General features: G+C 45.5%; 2 protein-coding genes across 5 annotated transcripts; one reads left to right on the plus strand and one right to left on the minus strand.

The window, feature by feature from the left end:
* The first annotated feature begins 5 nt into the window (after window positions 1-5).
* On the plus strand, window positions 6-14,861 carry PHF7 (PHD finger protein 7). 4 transcript variants are annotated; one of them, XM_067754676.1, is made up of 11 exons: window positions 6-815; window positions 1,994-2,097; window positions 2,856-2,908; window positions 3,298-3,389; window positions 8,015-8,116; window positions 8,491-8,615; window positions 9,078-9,237; window positions 9,805-9,911; window positions 10,343-10,459; window positions 10,884-11,008; window positions 14,614-14,861. In XM_067754676.1, exons 2-11 carry the CDS (start codon window positions 2,054-2,056, stop codon window positions 14,778-14,780), a joined length of 1,092 nt encoding a protein of 363 aa, XP_067610777.1. In that variant the 5' UTR covers window positions 6-815; window positions 1,994-2,053; the 3' UTR covers window positions 14,781-14,861. The 4 variants fall into 4 exon arrangements, with proteins under 4 accessions (XP_067610777.1, XP_067610778.1, XP_067610775.1 ...); XM_067754677.1 differs by lacking the exon at window positions 14,614-14,861 and adding an exon at window positions 11,229-11,811 and having other exon boundaries at window positions 10-815; XM_067754674.1 differs by lacking the exons at window positions 6-815; window positions 1,994-2,097 and having other exon boundaries at window positions 2,104-2,908.
* Window positions 5,079-5,446, minus strand: LOC137232517 (translation machinery-associated protein 7-like). Its single transcript, XM_067754679.1, has one exon. The coding sequence runs from the start codon at window positions 5,327-5,329 to the stop codon at window positions 5,135-5,137; it is 195 nt and encodes a 64-aa protein (XP_067610780.1). The 5' UTR covers window positions 5,330-5,446; the 3' UTR covers window positions 5,079-5,134.
* Window positions 14,862-18,878: the final 4,017 nt, after the last annotated feature.

Consider the following 18,878-nt stretch of genomic DNA (forward strand, 5'->3'; position numbering starts at 1 on the left):
GACGCCGGCGAACTCGCGCGGGAGTGCAGGGCGAGAGGTCGGGGCGGAGCTAGAGCGCCGGTGACGCGAGAAGGGGCGGGGCAGGCGCGCGGCCGTTAGCGCGCTACCGTTAGCGGTCCCACTCTACGCAACTGTCAGCGTCGCTGTGCTCCCCGCGGCTGCAGGCTCTGTGGGTCGCAGTCCGCGTGACCCAGTGTCCGTTTGCGTTGTCACTCCCTTCGCCGGCGCAGTCACCGCGCGGGGCGGCGGCCCGTGAGGTAGCTACCACGGCTTGCGGCAACGAATAAAGCTCCGGGACAGCGGCGCCCTGGGCGATAGCTGGGCGGGCGGCCCTGGCCGGGAGCGGCCGCCCGTGCGCTACCGTGAGGAGTGAGCGGCCGAGGCGACCTCCGGCCCGGCCTCGCACCAGCAGCCCGGCAGGCGCGACATGAGCCTGGTCTGGCATCTGCGGGATGCTCCTTGAGCCCCTTCTTCGGCTGTTACCTCTGGGGGATGGTTGTGGCCACACCGACTCGTATTTTCCAAATAAATCATTGTTTATTCTTGCGGTGGCGGGGCCGAACACGCTTATTTATTTTTAACTTTCTCAACAAGTTTTACCCAGCACTTACCCAGTGAAACAACTCGGTAATCGTTTCAAGGGAGCATCCGCTCGGTTAGGAAATCTCAGACTGAGCAGCTTGTGGAAGCCAGCATTTGCAACGTCCTCCTCGCATGCTTTGAAGATCCTTGCGTCTTCCTGTAACTACCACTGTGTGTAGGATCCCGCTCAAGGAACGTCTTGGTCCAGCGATTCAAAGAACTGACGTTTCAAGGTTTTATTTCTATTGCTAGATCTGGATTTCCCCAATGACTCGGAACTGTTCAGTAGCCAGCTAAAGTGGATCCCCTAGTGCACGCCCTTCTCTCTCCTCTTCCAGCCTGTCCAAGTGCTTTTGTTGAGTAAAAAGCCATCAAGTGTCATTACCAATGCAAGTGCAACTCATGGGTTAGAAGAGGAGATGGAGCCTTAGTTTGCAGAACAGCTAGTTGCCAGAGTAGTTACGTTCATGCAGAATAGTTGACAGTCCCTAAAGATGTTCATGCTCTCCAGCTGTGGCCTGAGGACATGGGTACTGGAGTGTGTGTCCCTGGACTGACTTAATTCACTCAATTCTCCTAAGAAATGCTATCCTTCTCCTCTCCCCTGACTTGACACAGTCCTTCTTTCAGAGGAGTGCTTTTTATTTCTTTTGTCCCCCTTCCCATTCAGGGATTTCCCCCTTAACCAATGAAAACTGAATTTATAGCCAGCTGACATTGGTCGGGGGAGGAGTGGCAGGGTGTCTTTTCCACTTCTGGGCCTTTTAACCTTGGTTCACATCTAGAGGAAGGCTGAGAACAGGCCAGACCTCAGTGATCATCTGAGCCTGGTGAAAAGAAACAATAGGAGCCAAGGGGTGATTTGTCAGGGTTATATCTTGGCTCTCACTAGAGGGAGTTCTCGCTTTAGGCAGCCAGAATCTCACAGGCTCCTTTTCCTAGGAAAGAGCTACCTAATCTAGCTTTTCCTGGGTGGAATTAAGGAACTTAAACTTGGGGGCAGAAGGAGGCATTTTTCCTGAGTGCTACCTCATACATTTAGTAGGCACAAAGAGAACAAAGAACAAGTTAGCCAGTTCAAGCAATAGTTGGAAGTTCTCATACCGCTGTGGTGTATCAGTAACTGTGATCTTGAGCAAATGCCTCTGTGTGACCTCTCTGTGCCTCAGTCTCATCTTGAAAATAGGGATAAAATGGTACCTATTGCCAGGGGGGTTTTCGAGTTGAATGTAAAATGCCCAGAACAGTTCTGGGCATGATTTAATAATTATTGGCTATTACTGGCATTGATACTGGGCGTGTCGCTTTTATTCTGTCACATGGATGAGGAGGTGAAGCGCACTGTTGCTTTGACCCTGTGGAACTTGATAACCAAATGCAGAATTAATTGCTGACTTGTTTATACTTATAGCTGGAAGAGCCGGTATTGTTCTCATTATAGTATAGAAGAATTCAAGATAGGCAGCAGCAAATGAAGACTATAAAAGGAAAGAAGAAGCAACATCAAAGATTGAGGTAGAGTAGGCAACTTAAGAGAGTTTGGGAGAAATTGTCCAATGGCCTGTAGTATATGCTTCATTTTTTGTCCCCTTTGCTTGGTCTTGGAGGCTAAGGTTGGTTAGTGTTGAAGCATACACCAGTGGTCCCTGGGAAGCTGCCCAGTAACCTATCCTCCCAGGGATGTCCCTACTGGCAAAGTCCTGGCTGTGGAGCCCTTCTGCCTAGAGTCATATCCTGGCTCTAACACTTGCTAACTAGGTGACCTGGGACAGGTTATTTCATTTCTTTAGGCCTCAGTTTCCTCATCTGGAAAATGCATAATAATAGCACCCACTTTTTAGAACATTCTGTAGATTCACTGAGCTAATACATATAAAGAGCCAAGAATATTGCCTAGCAATAGGAAATTCTTAATCAATTTTAGTATCATTTTATTATGCCTTGTGAACATGGTACCACCTGAGATTCAGGGTAGGTGACAGGAGAAACAGTAAAAGAATAAAAGGGGGTTTGTTCTTGCATTCATTCAGTCAACACAGGCAATAGAGGCACTAGAACAGAAAGATGGCTATGATCTCACTTAATTCACATAATTCCATGGGCATGTTTTGTGCTTTCAAAAAATATGAAAGGGAAGAAGAAAACTGATGTCTTAGTCTTTAGCTATTTTGGTCCTTCATCAGACCCATGGATAGCATTTTGAGGGAAATGTTACAAGAGATGCCAACAGGATCCTCAAAGACTACCTTGTACTTTTTCCATCTCTTGTATAGAAAATCTGCCAAGACAAGGAGAGTAACCCAGAGGAAGCCTTCTTCAGGGCCTGGTAAGAAAGACTGGAGGTTCTGTTTGGCTGCTGCCTCCCGACCTCAGCAAAGGCCATTTGTGTAGGGCAGCAAACTTGCTCTTCTCACTGTCAGTTCCTTCCCAGAATCTCTAAGATCCTGAAGAACTCAGAGACTGTAATTTTTAAATGTCATGTCCAAAGTTCAAGGAACAAGTTAATTAAAGCCACTTGAGATAAAAGTATATCTTTTATCTCAGTGAGCAGTTGCAGCCAACTCCCTCAGATGTGGCTAAAATTATATGAAAACCTAACTGATATCAAATAACACTTCATCCCTTGTCAAAATGACCCTCTTCCCAGTACTGTACTCCTCCTTATACTTAGATCGTTATGCTCCCAAAATGAATTCCTAACATCCTTTCTTCCAGTTTGCCGGCTATGCCTTCAAGAACCTGGGGATCCCGAAAAATTAGGGGAATTTCTTCAGAAAGACAATCTCAGTGTGCATTATTTCTGTCTTGTGAGTATAAGGCCCCCTTTGCTTTGAATGTCCTATGGCTTTGCTGTACAGTCTGTGCTCTGTTTTTGCATCCAGCCTCAGATCCATTGCCCTGTTTGCTTGTTTTTCTTAATGGCTTTTTTCTTTTAAAATCTAATTTTTAAAAAGTAATGTGTGTACCTGGTGTAAAATCCTAACAGTATAAAGTATGTACAATAGAAAGTCTCTTCCCTTAGTAGTATTCCCAGTCCTTCTCCCTCTCCCCAGCAGCAAATTCTACCAACAGTTCTTCCAGCTATTTTTTCCTGATATTCTTTTAAAATTACGTATAGTTTGTATGCTATAGAATGTACCCATTTAAGAATACAGTTTGATGAGTTTTGATAAACTCATATATCATGGGGATATAAAGTATGTCCCCATGTAAACACTACCCCCATCAAAATAATTATTTCTATCAGGCCAGAAATTCCCTCCTACCCTCTTCCAGTCAGTTCCCTCAGAGGTGATCACTGTTCTGATCCATAGGTTACTTTTGCCTATTCTTATACTTCATATAAATGAAACCATACAATTTGTACTCTTTTGTGTCTGGCTTCTTTCACTCAACACAGTGTTTTGAAGACTGATGCATGTTGCATGCGTCGGTAGCTTGTGCCTTTTTATTGTGTAGTTATATTCTGTTGTATGAATATATTATAATTTGCTTATTTATCCACCTGCTGATGGACATTTGAATTGTTTTCATTTGGGGGCTATTATGAATAAAGCTGCTACGCATATTCACGTACAATTTTTTGTGTGAAAACATGTTTTCACTTCTCTTGGGCAAATGTCTAGGAGTGAAATTACTAACTATGTTTAACTTTGTGTGAAGTTGACAGATCACTTTCCAAAGTGGTTGTACCAGTTTACAATCCCACTAGCAATTTATGAGATTTCTGTTTGCACAATATTCTTGTCCCAACTTGTTGTTGTTAGTCTTTTTAATTTTAGCCATTCTACTAAGTGTGTTTTGGTATCTCATTGCTGTTTTAATTTGCATTTTTCTGATGACCTAAAATGTTGAGCTTCTTTTTGCGTGCTTATTGGCCATTCACATATTTCCGTTTGTGAAGTGTAGGTACAAATATTTTGTCCATTTTAGAAGTTGAGTTGTTTTGGGATTTCCCTGGCAGTCCAGTGGTCAAGACTCCGCACTTCCATTGCCGGGGGCACAGGTATATTCTGGCTACAAATCCTTTTTCAGAGATGTGTGTTTTTACTGTTTTCTCCCAGTCTGTGATTTGCCTTTTAATTTTCTTTTTATTTTTCAAATGAGTTGGTTTCGTTCCAGGTGATGCAGAATTCAGGATAGAACAAGGACTTAGGAACACACTTTGGCAGGACTCTGCGCTGGGTTTATGCGGATCTCATAGCTAAGGTAGAAAATGGCTGAGAAAAACTATAGACAAGATGAGCCACTGTATGATTTTTTTTTTTTTTTACAAAAATTTATTCTTAAATGTACAAAAGGTTCCAAGCTATAGCTATAGGTGGTGACAGATGTTATGGCAGGGAATCCAGATGTTTAAACAGGAATGGAATCATCATTGCCTCAGGCACAAGGAACAGCTTACTTTTTAAAATTTTTATTTTACTTATTTTTTGGCCACGCTGTGCAGCTTGTGGGATCTTAGTTCCCTGGCCAGGCATCGAACCCGGGCCCGTGGCAGTGAAAGCGCCAAGTCTTAACCACTGGACCACCAAGGAATTCCAGGAACAGCTTACTTTTTGCCAGATTTCTTAATTCCACCTGTGGCCAGGGGGCCTTTACCCGCACCCTTCCCTTTTAGCTCCTCGAGTTTCTTCTGCTCCTCCTCCTTTTTCTGCTTGAGTGCCTTATCTTCCTTCCCCATCTCCTTGGCTTGCTTCTTGGGCTGCTTCAAGGACTTCTTCTTGCCACCTTCATGGCCCAACATGGTGCCTGCTGCCCCTCCCCCTGCCTTTTTATTTTCTTAATGATGTCTTTCGAAGAACAAAAGTTTTTAATTTTGATGAAGTCCAGTTTATCTATTTTTCCTTTTATGGTTAGTGCTTGTTTGTGTGTCCCAAGAAATCTTTGCCTACCCATTGAATTACCTCAGTGCCTTTGTCAAAATCAGTTGACCATGTATCTGTGGATCTGGATGATTTATTTTATGTCATAGATCTGTGTGTTGATCCTTACCAATACCACACTGTTTTGATTATTGTGGCTTTACAGCATCTTGAAATTAAGTCTTGTTCTGCAGTCTTTTCCAAGATTGCTTTGGCTATCGGGTGCTTTCCTTTTCCATATACATTTTATATTTAGTTTGTCAATTTTTCGTTTAAAAAAAAGCCTGTTGGGATAGTGATAGGGATTGCATTGAATTTATGGATCAATTTGGGAAGAATTGACAAACAATATTGAATCTTCCAGTCCATGGACATGATATATTTCCCCATTAATTTGTGTCTTTTAAAATTTATCTCAGCAATTTTTTTTTTTAGTGAAGAAGTCTTGCACATATTTTGTTAAATGTATTCCTAAATATTTTGTGATTTCTATGCTATTATAAATGGTATTTTAAAATTTCATTTCAAGTTTGTTGCTGGTGTACAGAAATGCAGTTTATTTTTGTACATTGATTTTGTATCTGCAATCTTGTTAAATTCACTTATTAGTTCGTAGTTTTTATTTTTTAATTTTTTTGTAAATGCCTTAGGATTTCCTGTGTATACAATCACGTGTGAATAAAGGCAGTTCTTTCTTTCCAATCTTTATGTCTTTTAATTCTTCTTCTTGCCTTATTGTAATAGCTGGGAACTTCAATCTAGTATTGAAAAGAAGTTGTATGAGTGAATATTGTGTCTTGTTCCTAACATTAGAGGACAGCATCCAATTTTTCACCATTAAATATGATGTCAGCTGTAGGTTTTTCTTAGATGCTTTTTATCAGATTGGAGAAGTTCCCTTTTATTTCTGGTTTGCTGAGGGTATTATGAATGTGTGCTGAATTTGTCAGATGCTTTTTCTGCATCTGTTGAGATGATCATGATTTTTCTTCTTTATTTTGTGAATGTGGTTTGTTACATTGATTGAATACTTCAATGTTAAACTAATCTTGCATTTCTGGTACAAATTCTGCCTGGTCATGATGTATAATCCTTTTTATATGGTGCTGGATTCAATATTTTGTTTCATTTTTGTATCTATGCTCATAAGAAAAATTGGTGTGTGCTTTTACACTCCTGTAAGTTCTGTCTTGTTTTGGTGTCAGGTCTTGTTTAATTTCAATGCATTTATAAGCATATAATTTTCAACATACTATACATAGTGTTTTGTATTTTACTTTTTTTTACCTCATATATTTATGGAGCTGTTTCCATATAGAACACTTTTTTAATAGCTAATTGGTATTCCATGGTACAGGTGTACCAAAAAGTATTAAACTCCTGTTAAAGGACATTTAGATTATTTTTAATCTTTCACTACTGATTTTTCTGTTTGTAGAAATTATACATGTTCATTGTAGAAAATATTAATAACACTTAAAAGGACTCATATAGTCCTAAAGCCTTGAGAGACTGTTAACATAGATATGTTTTAAGCCTAATTGGGATATAATTCAAGCATCCTCAAGTCATCCAACCTTGTAGGCTCACTTTTTCTATAATGTTAAAATAAGATAACCTCGTAGGCTCACTTTTTCTATAATGTTAAGACAACCTCAGCCCCCATTACATATTACATGTAACTGCTGCAGTAGGTCCAGCACCCTCCTTAATATTTTTGGAAGCTTCTTGGGGTGGGGCTCAGGTATGACATTCCTCCAAAGTATGTACACATTCATTGTTCATGGGTACCTAACAGTTTAGCTTCTTTTCCCTTGATTTCCCATTCTAGACTCTGCTTTGGGGGCTTTTCAGAAACAAAAGGTCCTTTAAAGTATGTTTTTAAAGAAAAGTTCAATTCCTCCCCTTCCCCTATAAAGCAGAATGACTACAGTCAGGAGATTTGAAAGCCCTGTTTCCCTTTCTGTGGAGAATACACTCTGAGAAGAGTATTTATTCTGTACTGAGGGGCAGTACAGCGGGAGAGTGAGAGTGTGGGTTCTGTGGGCTCACATGTGAAGGCGACTCTGCTGCCTCCTTTCTGGGTGACCCCAGCCGGGTCACTTGCTGCGCTACACCTCAGTGGGCTCTAAGATGAGGATCACAATGGCATCTGTATCACAGGGTTGTGGTGAGCAGACAATGAGTCACTACACAGGGAATGTTTCTCCAAAGTGCTCAGCACACAAAAGTAGTGCTCAGTGAATGAAAGGCAGAGTAGCACAAAGGTGGGTAAGAGCCCAGGTTCTGGGCTCTTGATCCTGTCACGTTATTTCTCCTATAAAATGGGGATGATGATAGTACCTACCTCTTAAGGTTGTTACAAGGATTAAATGAGTTCATACTTGAAAAGCACTTAGAGCACCCAACACTTATGCTATGTAAGGGCTTGTTAAGTAAATAAATTACCCTGTAAATGCATATATATTCCACCAAGCTCTGTTTCTCAGCTCTCTTACCCTGTCATCACTCACTGCACTGTTTCACTGATCATCAGTGTTGACAGCCTGGTTCTGCTGACCTTCTAGATCCTATCTAGCAAGCTGCCTCAGAGGGGCCAGTCCAATAGAGGTTTCTATGGATTCCTGCCTGAGGACATCAAAAAGGAGGCATCCCGGGCCTCTAAGAAGGTTAGAATCCCCTGAAATGGGGGCCTTGGGGTGGGCCTCTTCTCATACTCCTCTCATCATCCCTGTTTCTATTCTTTTCCCTAGTTGCTAGTTTAAAAGTCAGAGGACTCTTGAATTTCCCACTGGTCCTTCTCTTAAGTTCCATGCTTCTCTAGGGTGTAGTATCCTAAGTAAGGAGAGGGAGCAACATCCTGAGAAAGCCAAAAAGAATTCAGTGCTGCTTGGAGCTCAGCTTCGGCATACCTAGAGCTTCTAGGTCCACTGAGGAAGAAGAATGGCTGTTGCTTCAAAAAATTTCCGTTCCGTAGAATGATGTGCCACAGAATGTCTGTCTGTTTTAGGGCCCTGAGCACTGCCTGGGATCTCATTTGCAGATCTGCTTTGTGTGCAAGAAAAAGGGAGCTGCCATCAACTGCCAGAAGGATCAGTGCCTCAGGAACTTCCATTTTCCTTGTGGCCAGGAAAGGGGTTGCCTTTCACAATTTTTTGGAGAGTACAAGTGAGTGATGAAGGAGGAAAGTTGGGCTGCCCTTTTGCTATTTGTTATTTAGCATCTAATGAAATCAGAGTCCAGTTCTCATGTTTTGATTTACCAGAGAATCTGTTCCTCCATTCAATAATGAGAAACAGTATCTTGACTTGGCGATTTCACAGGGGTTGCTTCTTGCTTCCCATCCCCTCCTTAAATTACAAACAGCTGGGGTTCTTAGCTGCTCAGAACTAAGTGGGGCTTTCAGGAGCAGGAGGCTGTGGAGACCCCGGAGTCCCGGGAGCTTTGCTCAGTGGGAAAGAAGCTATGAGAAGGAATGTGGCTGTTCTTCGCCCTGCTTCTCCTCCTCCCCCATTAGCGTGGAGGTTCAGTGGACACTGGCCTGGGTGGTTGATTGCCCTTCCTAGGCCGGGCAGCTGGAAAACTGCATCAGTGACAAACCAGAAACCAAGTCTATTTACTCTACCACAGATCATTTTGTGGGAAACATCGCCCAACACAGGACATCCGATGGGAGAATGTGGGGGAGGAAAGCTGTGTCTTGTGCTGCGAAGACTTAGCCCAAGCAAGTGTTGAAAACATCCAGAGTCCGTGCTGTAGCCAAACTATCTACCACCGCAAGTGCATACAGGTGGGGCTTTCCCTGGACTGGGGACTCTCCACAATGGCCCAGTTCTGAGCACCCTGGGAATGCACAGGCAATCTCAGCTTTTGTGCTCTGTGCTGCAGGCCTGTATACAGGACTGATTCCAGAGGAAAGTTAGCCTGGTCTCTGGGTATCCTTGACCTGTAGGACTTTATCATAAGATTTAGACTGAACAAAATCCTCAGGATGGCTGGAGCGAATGAGTTTATCCTAGAATGAGTCAAGTAGCCTCAAAATCAGCCATGCTTCCTGGGATTGAAGGAAAGGGAAATGTGTATTCTTGGTACCTGACCCCTACTGGGTCGAGCACTGCCAGGCCCCATGACTGGAGATGACAGCTGAGGCACTCCTGGGCACTCTCTTGAGCTTTTGGTCCCTGGTCTGACGCCTGGATTTGCAGCCCTCTCCTCAGCCCATCCATATTCCTTGTCCTGTAACCCTTAGTCAAGCTCTCCTAGCAACATCCTCTTTGTGAGACGAGGGTGCGGGGTGGGAAGAATGTGTGCAAAGATAGTGTTTTTACAAACACTATCTTCCATGTTTATCTTACAGAAATATGCCCACACATCAGCAAAGCATTTCTTCAAATGTCCACATTGCAACAATCGAGAAGAATTTCCTCAAGAAATGCTAAGAATGGGAATTCATATTCCAGACAGGTAGTAGAAACTTTACAGCAGGAATTGAGCCAGGAAGTGGGTTGCCTAGGTTTCTAGAGAGAAGGTGAGTGTGAAGATAGTTCAGAGAATGAGGAAGCAGCAGAAGCACTGATGTACAGTGAAGAGGGAAGGGTGGAGGGAGAGCTTTTCAATTATAAAAAGAAATGGGGGGAGGGTGAAGCAGGGGTGGTGGGCGTGTTTCTGAAAAAGGTGCTTTGGGGGTCAGAATTCCTTGAGTTCTTGAATTCCAGTGTGGAACTAAGGAACACCTGTGTTCCACTTATCTGCTTCACCCCTCTCCCACTGCCAGGCCACTAGCCCTGCCTTGCTGAAAGTATTCAGGCAATCTGTTGAACTTCTTTGTTCTGTTGAACAAAAGTTTTACCACCTGATTATATGTCCCTTACTCACTGTTTCTTCTCCCACTGCAGAGACGCTGCCTGGGAACTTGAGCCAGGGGCTTTCTCGGAGTTGTATGAGCGCTATCAGCATTGTGATGCCCCCATCTGTGTGTATGAACAAGGCAGAGACAGCTTTGAGGATGAAGGGTAGGAAAAGCCTCATAGCCAGAAAGATCTCTCATCAGGACCATCTTAGATCTTGCACAGTTATCAAGCGCAAGAAATTTACTTTTGTCTACAGACCTCAGGATGAACATAGCTGCTGAGTCCCATCCTTAATCAGCTCAGGACTCACTCATGTACAAGTGAACAGGTCTCTCTGCAGGGTCTACTCTCCTTGTGCCCCATGGAGAGACACTCAGGGCCAGTTCCTTCCACGATCTACCTTGCGAGTGGCTGTGCCTGACGGCAGGTCTTGGGATCAGCACTCAGCCACATCTCTGTCACGGGTAAAATGTGTAGTAAAGATACCTAGGGAGCCCTCATCAAAGGCCTGGCCTGCAGCGAACATTCCAAGAGTGGTAGTGAGTGTTAAATTTGTCCCACAACCCTCCCTTGGCTCTTCCTATAGGAGGTGGAGCCTCATTCTGTGTGCTACATGTGGATCCCACGGAACCCATAGGGACTGCTCCTCTCTCATATCCAGCTGTAAGAAATGGGAGTGCGAGGAGTGTGCGCCTGCTGCTGAAGCCACAGGTGGGACTGGAGGGGTGGTCTGGTCTCAGAACTGGGGTGGGGGTCAGGGGTCTGGGGGACTTATGGTGCCTGGGAAAGGAGGAGGGTGTGCTATCAGATGGGGACTTTTAGTTGGTACTTTAGTTTGGGGAGGAAAGCGGCTAGGGAGGGGCATAAGGACCTGTGCCTGGGAGAGAGACAGAGGGTCGAGTTTGCCTCTCCCACCTTTCTTTCACCACAGACTACACACCTGAAAACTCAGGTGACATCCCCTGTTGCAACAGCACTTTCCACTCCAGGGGGCATTTTTGCAGAGACACCAGCCTGGAAGAGAATCCGGGCCCTTCTTCGACTGACTGACCAGGCTCTTCCTCATTAGAAAAACCAGAGTCCTCTGGTTGCAGGACGAGGGGCCACTCCTGGCGATCCAAGGGTGTCAAGATCACTAAGAGCTGCAAAAAGTCCAAGTAACAGTTTCTGATTAGTCGCTGCCAAGCACATTTGAGTACAAAGCTGTGTTCCTCCATCAGGTTTGAGGGAGGGAACACTTTGGCACTGTGAGCCAAGGAAAGGGGGCTAGCAGTGAGACTCTGAACCAAAGAAAGAGAAGTCCCAGGGGAACTTGAGTTCAGAGCAGAGTCCTGATGCCAACCACAGGATGCATTTGTGGCTTTGAGAGCACCTCTGCTCTTTCTGCCTGATTCCCAGAGGGCCTTTTCTACTCTTCTTTTTCCAGCAAGATTATTCCACCTTGATCTTGTTCTCATATAACTCTTCTGACTTCACCCACGTTTGTTATTATACAAATAAACGTTTTCTCTCCATTGGTGTCTCCTTAAGCATTCACTCTGGAATTTATCTAGCATACTAAGGAATCTGGAGGTTAGAGTGAAGGAATAGGAAAATGCACCTTTCTACTCTATAAAATTCAGTGAATTAAGTGTAGAACTTTCAATTAGACATGTTGCTTTGGAGGGAAGTATTTTGCAGATAAATCGACTTTGCGGGGACAGAAATTTCATCGTTGTGCAAATAAACACACAGGATCTCATCAGGAAAGTGAGCCAGCAAAGGAGAACACACTGGACTGAGAATAGGCCACTATTGCAAGGCTTGGCGCCCTGGACTCAAAGGCCAGGGACTGCCGTGCTCACGTGAGACAGAAGGGGCTCCACTCACTCCAGGCAGCCTGGTCTTTAGCATACCTTCCTAACCCTAACACACCTCCACTCAAACCCTCCTGTCTGGTGGCTCGGGCATTTCTAGCTCAGGTAAGGGGGCCATGCCAGGACATTAAGCAAGACAGCTAGGACAGAAACCTGGCAGAAGGTCTTGGGATAAATTGAATAGAACATTTGTTTGTTTTTAATGATTTTGTGGGATTTGGATTAGTGGGGGAAACTCAGGACCATTGCCAGGTGCCGAGTTCGCAGGGTCTCGCTGCGAACTTGGTTTAAATGTTGCTGACCCCCGGAGACTTACATCTGAATGTGCACAGTGATTTGGATTTGACCAGATTTATTTGGAATCACAAGGAGGCGGTGGGGGTCAAAATAATACTTTAAAAAGAAATCAAGAAATACTAAAGGGATTATAATGAAAAATACTCTCTTGATTCATCCTTCACTACCCCCAGTCCTATTCCCTAAAGGCAACTACTCTGCACATTTTTTAGCCATTTCTTGATATATTAATCTTAGACATTTTTGACGTACTATCATATTACATAAAGATCCAGCACCTTTAAAACCTTCCTGTGTTCATTCCTTCCATCTTTTATAATTGCATCACAATTTTTGTTAAATTAACCTTCAGTGCTGAGTCAAGTGGTACACTATGACTATTTTTCCTCACCTGTACATTTTTTTTTAAATTTACTTATTTTTGCTGCGTTGGGTCTTCATTGCTGCACGTGGGCTTTCTCTAGTTGTGGCGAGTGGGGGCTACTCTTCATTGCAGTGCATGGGCTTCTCATTGCGGTGGCTTCTCTTGTTGCAGAGCATGGGCTCTAGGGTGCGCGGGCTTCAGTAGTTGTGGCACTCAGGCTCAGTAGTTGTGGCTCACGGGCTCTAGAGCGGAGGCTCAGTAGTTGTGGCACACGGGCTTAGTTGCTCCGCGGCATGTGGGATCTTCCCAGACCAGGGCTCAAATCCGTGTCGCCCGCATCGGGAGGCTGATTCTTAACCACTGTGCCACCAGGGAAGTCCTCCTGTTCATTGTTTATTCCCTTTTTTAAAAAATAAATTCATTTACTTTATTTTTGGCTGAGTTGGGTCTTCATTGCTGCACGCAGGCTTTCTCTAGTTGCGGCGAGTGGGGGCTACTCTTCATTGCAGTGCGCGGGCTTCTCATTGCGGTGGTTTCTCTTGTTGTGGAGCACAGGCACACAGGCTTCAGTAGTTGTGGCACGTGGGCTCAGTAGTTGTGGTTCACGGGCTGTAGTGCACAGGCTCAGTAGTTGTGGTGCACGGGCTTAGTTGCTCCGTGACATGTGGGATCTTCCCAGACCAGGGCTCAAACCCGTGTCCCCTGTATTGGCAGGCAGATTCTTAACCACTGCGCCACCAGGAAAGCCCTGGTCAGGTGTTTTGTAGAGTGCCCCTCAATTGGGATTTGTCTGATGATTTTCTTTTCTTTTCTTTTTTTTTTAAAATTTATTTTTGGCTGCATTGGGTCTTTGTTGCTGCATGCTGGCTTTCTCTAGTTGCGGAGAGCAGGGGCTACTCTTTGTTGAGGTGCACGGGCTTCTCATTGCAGTGGCTTCTCTTGTTGCTGAGCACGGGCTCTAGGCGCGCGGACTTCAGTGGTTGTGCCTCATGGGCTCTAGAGCACAGGCTCAGTAGTTGTGGCACACAGGCTTAGTTGCTCCGTGGCATGTGGGATCTTCCCGGACCAGGGCTCGAACCCGTGTCCCCTGCATTGGCAGGCGGATTCTTAACCACTGGGCCACCAGGGAAGTCCTTGATGTTTTTCTTATGATTAGACTGGAGTTATGGGTTTGAGGGAGGAAGACCACACAGGTAAAGTGCCATTTTCATCGCATCAAATCGAAGTTACATACGATCAACATGACTTATCACTGTTGATGTTGATCTTGGTCATCTGGCCAAGTTAGTGTTTGCCAAGTTTTTCCAGAAAAAGTTACTCCTTTTCCCTCTTTATGTACTGTAAATTTTGGAAAGAAGCCACTCTGTTCAGCCCACAATTAATGAGTGGGGATTTATGCCCCCTCCCTTTTTAAGGACAGATTATCTACATGTATTATTTGGAATTCTTCAGCATGGGAGATTTACCTATCCTCTCCCACGTATTTATTTATTCAACCATGTATATCAGTGTGGACTCATGGATATGTATATTATACTTTGGTTTATAATCCAATACTACTTTATTTTGTTGCTCAGATTGTTCTAGCTTTGGCCATTGGGACTCCTATTCCTTTTCACATACTGCCATTATTGTGTGTTTCATTTTTGTTTGGTTTGGTTTGGTTTTGAGCACTTCTTTACTTTTTGGCACTACAAGATGCCCCAGGCTCATCTTGTATATTTTATTTTATTTATTTATTTATTTATTAATTTTTGCGGTATGCAGGCCTCTCACTGTTGTGGCCTCTCCCGTTGCAGAGCACAGGCTCCGCACACGCAGGCTCAGCGGCCATGGCTCACAGGCCCAGCCGCTCCGCGGCATATGGGATCTTCCCGGACCGGGGCACGAACCTGTGTCCCCTGCATCGGCAGGCGGACTCTCAACCACGGCGCCACCAGGGAAGCCCTCATCTTGTATATTTTAAATACCTGTTTTCACAAATGATGTGTCTATTAGAATTAATTACCATTTTATAACCTAGGACCTAGAACATATAGTTCACTTGGGGAGGGTAGGAATAGACATCAAATAAAAATTCCCCAAAGCACCTGCTCCGCTTCCTCTAATTCTTACCTTTGTGGGAACTATGAACTAGGGCCAGAAACCTCAGAATCTCCTTATGTTTCCTTTTCTGCTCAACCACCCTCTTTCTTGTCAATTTGACTATTTTTCAAATGTTTGCCTTCCTCTCCATCCCACTGCCAGTGTTGAGCTCAGACCCCTGTGCCTCACAGGACTGCAGCAAAAGCCTTCTCTCTGCATGGTTTCCTATATCCACTTGCTTTGCTTGGCATATCCATCCTTAACTCTTCTGTTAATTGCCATAAAACATCTGCTAGCTCTTTACTTAGGATGGCTCCCGCTGAGATGGACATCTAAGCCCTTCCATGGGCACTCTGCCATGGCTACCCTGAAATACTGGGCCCTGAGCATGAGCTTTGCAGTCTGGAGAGCCATAACCTCTATCCTCAGCCTGATGGATCCAGCATAAGGGCCACTTCTTCATCCCTAGGCACTCTCCCTGAGCTCTGCTTATACCCCTATTATAGCCTATGTCATTCTCCATCTGGTCCCATAATTGTCTCTCCCTCTAGATTGGAAGCCCCTTATGGGAAGGGACCTTTCTGTCTTATTAACCTTTCTCCCCCTCATGGTGTCTGGCTCGGGACCCCACATGCAGAGGCAGTCTGACGTCTACTGAATTGTTGGATGTGCTCAAACCCTGCGTTCATAAGCCTGATGTTTTACTGTCAAACACCAGAGGGCACTGTGAGCATGTTGAGGAAGAAGATTATAACCCTTTAGGTCTGGAAGGTTGTGAAGGGCTTATGAAAACTTGCTTCTATTTGGGGATTGCACAGGACTTACTGCTATTCACTTGTTCTAAACACATCCATTCAAGTTTATCCATGAGTTGTGCTCCTGTTATATCTAGAGGTTAGTATAGATGTTACTAATGACACTTCTATCATAGGTCAGGTCCTCAGATAGGACTGCCTTCATGGTCTCCCAGACCCAAAGTGATCCTCCTAACCCCAGCTGCCCTCCTCTCACCCCTAAAAATGGGGACTGCCAGTCCCAAGGGGAATGGGTAATATGATTCTGTTCCTCTTCTGCCCTACTCTCCTGCTACACACACACACACACACACACACACACACTCTCTCTCTCTCTCTCTCTCTCTTTCTCTCTCTCTCTGACATCAGGGACTTTGGTTGGTGGTTCAAAGGCTCTAACTTCTTGTTGGCAGGGCAGGAGGTTGCTATGAGAAACAGCACCTCCATTGGCCCTGACCCCAGGGACACAGCGTCAGCTCCCTGTGTGCTTCCAGGCTGACTGGAGGTGAATTGCAGTATCACAAGGGCTCCTAGGTATGAGAAGGCTCCCTAACAGACTAAGCCAGGGAGCCCCATTCCAGAGGCGTTGGCTATTTGCAAGGGTCTCATGCGTTGTACATTTTTTCCAAAAAGCAACATGGCAATTGCAGGCCATAAACCAAAGAGTTGATGTTTTTCAGAAAATAATCTCACTTTTCCCTAGCAAACCACCTCTAGCCCTGGGATCTCTGAGCAGTGTGACAGCATGAGGCCTCCACAGAGGGAGTGAAGCCCAGGAGCTTCTCCCCCTTGTCTTTGGTATAAACTTGTTCCTTGGGCCTGCCCTGAAGTGCACCTCTAATAAACAGGAAGACATCTGCGCCATCAATGTCTGTCCCTCACAGAGCATCTGAGACCTGTCTGGGCCATCAAAGCCATCCCCAGCCCCCAGGAGCATTCTGGAGGGGAACCTAGTCTCTCCAGAAACAATTCCCCATTGTGTCCCCTCACTTGGAAGTCATAGATATGTTAACAGGCCCTTATATTTAGGCAGGTCCTGCCCTGGCTTTGTGCTAGTGTGTTGTTTTTTCTTCCCTGAACAATGGTCCTTTCCAGTAGGGCCAGCCGTTCACACCATTGTCTGAGACCCTTGGACTACAGGAAACAGCACCAGATTCTTATCAGCTGGGGGGGTGGGGTGGGGAGGGGGCAGAGTGAACAGATGAGGTCATGCCCATAAAGCAAGCTGCTGGTCTGCCATGTCATTCTTCTATACCTTTATCTGTGAGAGCAGAGACCCCTTGTCCTTCTAACAGGCAAATCTGGGCTTTAAGTGTCTCTTAATACTGTCTCCTCCATTTGATGGCAGACACTTGGACTCTGCTTTAGGTCTCTTGATTCACTTCGGAATCCTCTCCAGCCCACAACTGTCCCCTTGCCCTGGTCTTCCCTCTCTGCCCAATGGGATGTTCTTGGCGGTGAAACACACCCCACTGGGATGGATTAGGGTGTGCTCCAGTCATCTTTGTCCCTGGGGGAAAGGGGTCAAGACTGGTCACCTGAGTCCTCCTCATAGCAGAATCCCTGAGTACAAGCTACTATTTGACTGCTGGGGGCCTGGTGTGAGGGTGAAGGTGGGCATTCCTTTCAAGGCCTCCCTAGAGACTGTGCAGCATTTCCAATCCTCAGTGGAGAATGATTTTTTTAAAGGCATCATTGAGGAACCAGGAGGTTCCTTAATGAAAATCCAGCAGGGAAAGTGAAAGGCTTCATTAGGACACAGCCTCTAAGGAAGAGGGGGCCAGCAGTGGTACTCACACAAAGGCAGGCTGGGGCTGGGCAGTGGGAAGTGGACACAGGGCCACAGCTGCTGTTACTTCATCTCCTGTGCACCAGGAGGGTGGGTGAGTCTGGAAGAGGAGCCAGGGTGGGGGTCCAACAATCCTTGAGCTCTTTAGCAGGTATTATATCCAAACCTAGCCCCACTCATTCCTTCTTTCTGCACACCAGGGCCAAGTTTATAATCTCAGAAATCCCTGGGGATTTGATCCTGGTGTGTATTGAACTTTTCTCCTTGCCAGAGCCCCTGCAGACTAGTACTTGGGTGAGGCTGGGGTTAATCCTTAACTTGGGTGGAAATTGGTCTGTTTCTGAGCAACTGTCTGCTACTTATAAGGAGATGTGGCTAGCTGGAGACACCTCAGTTTGCTGGACTGCAGAGGCACGAGAGAGTTCTCTGCGACCTACCTGGCTCTAGCTGCATCTGGGGCCATTGTGAGCCCACAGAGAAGATAACCTGGCAGGAGACAGACCTGCCTCCTGATGGCTGCTGCCTGCCCACTCCTGAAGCTGGAGGATTCTATGGGTGTCTGGGACCTGACCCAGGTTTAGCTGAATGAAAGGGAAGCACAGAAGCCATTTGAGAAAGTGAAAAGGGCTGTTTTCCGCCCTTATTCTGCCCCTACCCTGCCCCTCACCTTTCTTTAGAAACTAGTCTTTTGGACTGCAGGACAGCCACAAGCTTGGGGTAAATCCCAGCCCTCCACAGTGGATGATGCCAGACACAGGAGGAGTAGGAAATGGGCTGGGGAGGCAGGCTGGCTGTGGGAGAACAGGAGCCAGAGGCAGGGCAGAGTCCAGGCCCAAGGGACAGCAGACTGGCAGCTTGGCAGCCCTGGTCCTGGGGTGGCAGGTCCTGCTCTGGTGCCAGCCATGGGAAACCAAGATGTGGCTATTCCATCTGCGAAGTCAGGGGCTCCAGAGTTTACAGGCTTAGAAGGCAGAGATTAATAAATTAATCTCAAATGTAAAGGGAGGGAATTAATCTAACCAGCATTTTCCCAAAGTATGCTCTTCAAAACATTAGAAACATGAGGTGGTAACTGCTCCATGGGAAAAAAAAAAGGATAGAGGGCCACATGTTTTGGAGGATCATGTAGCACATAGTAGGCATGCCAATTAATGAGAAATCATTGTGAGCTCCTCAGGGATTTCACAGGGCAAGCAAGCAGGCAGTGCACAGCTCTGTAGGGGCTAAGGGGAGAGAAATCCCATGTTTATTTGACCATTGTCGAGGATCTCATGAGACAGTTGTTCCAAAGGACAACGTTTGACTAGCCCCTTTCTCGAAGCCCCTTTCCAGTTCTAAACCTGTTTGGGAAATCATGAAACAGGACCAAAGACCAGGGGAAGTATGAGACTTAGAG

This window comes from Pseudorca crassidens, chromosome 10 (genome assembly GCF_039906515.1).
Source record: "Pseudorca crassidens isolate mPseCra1 chromosome 10, mPseCra1.hap1, whole genome shotgun sequence".
Lineage (NCBI taxonomy): Eukaryota > Metazoa > Chordata > Mammalia > Artiodactyla > Delphinidae > Pseudorca > Pseudorca crassidens.

Coding starts and splice junctions, on each gene's coding strand:
- PHF7 (XM_067754674.1), top strand. CDS start 2,770: ATGGATAGCATTTTGAGGGAAATGTTACAAGAGATGCCAACAGGATCC. Junction 8,616..9,077: donor CAATTTTTTGGAGAGTACAA/GTGAGTGATGAA, acceptor ACTCTACCACAG/ATCATTTTGTGGGAAACATC. Junction 10,460..10,883: donor GACAGCTTTGAGGATGAAGG/GTAGGAAAAGCC, acceptor CTCTTCCTATAG/GAGGTGGAGCCTCATTCTGT.
- LOC137232517 (XM_067754679.1), bottom strand. CDS start 5,329: ATGTTGGGCCATGAAGGTGGCAAGAAGAAGTCCTTGAAGCAGCCCAAG.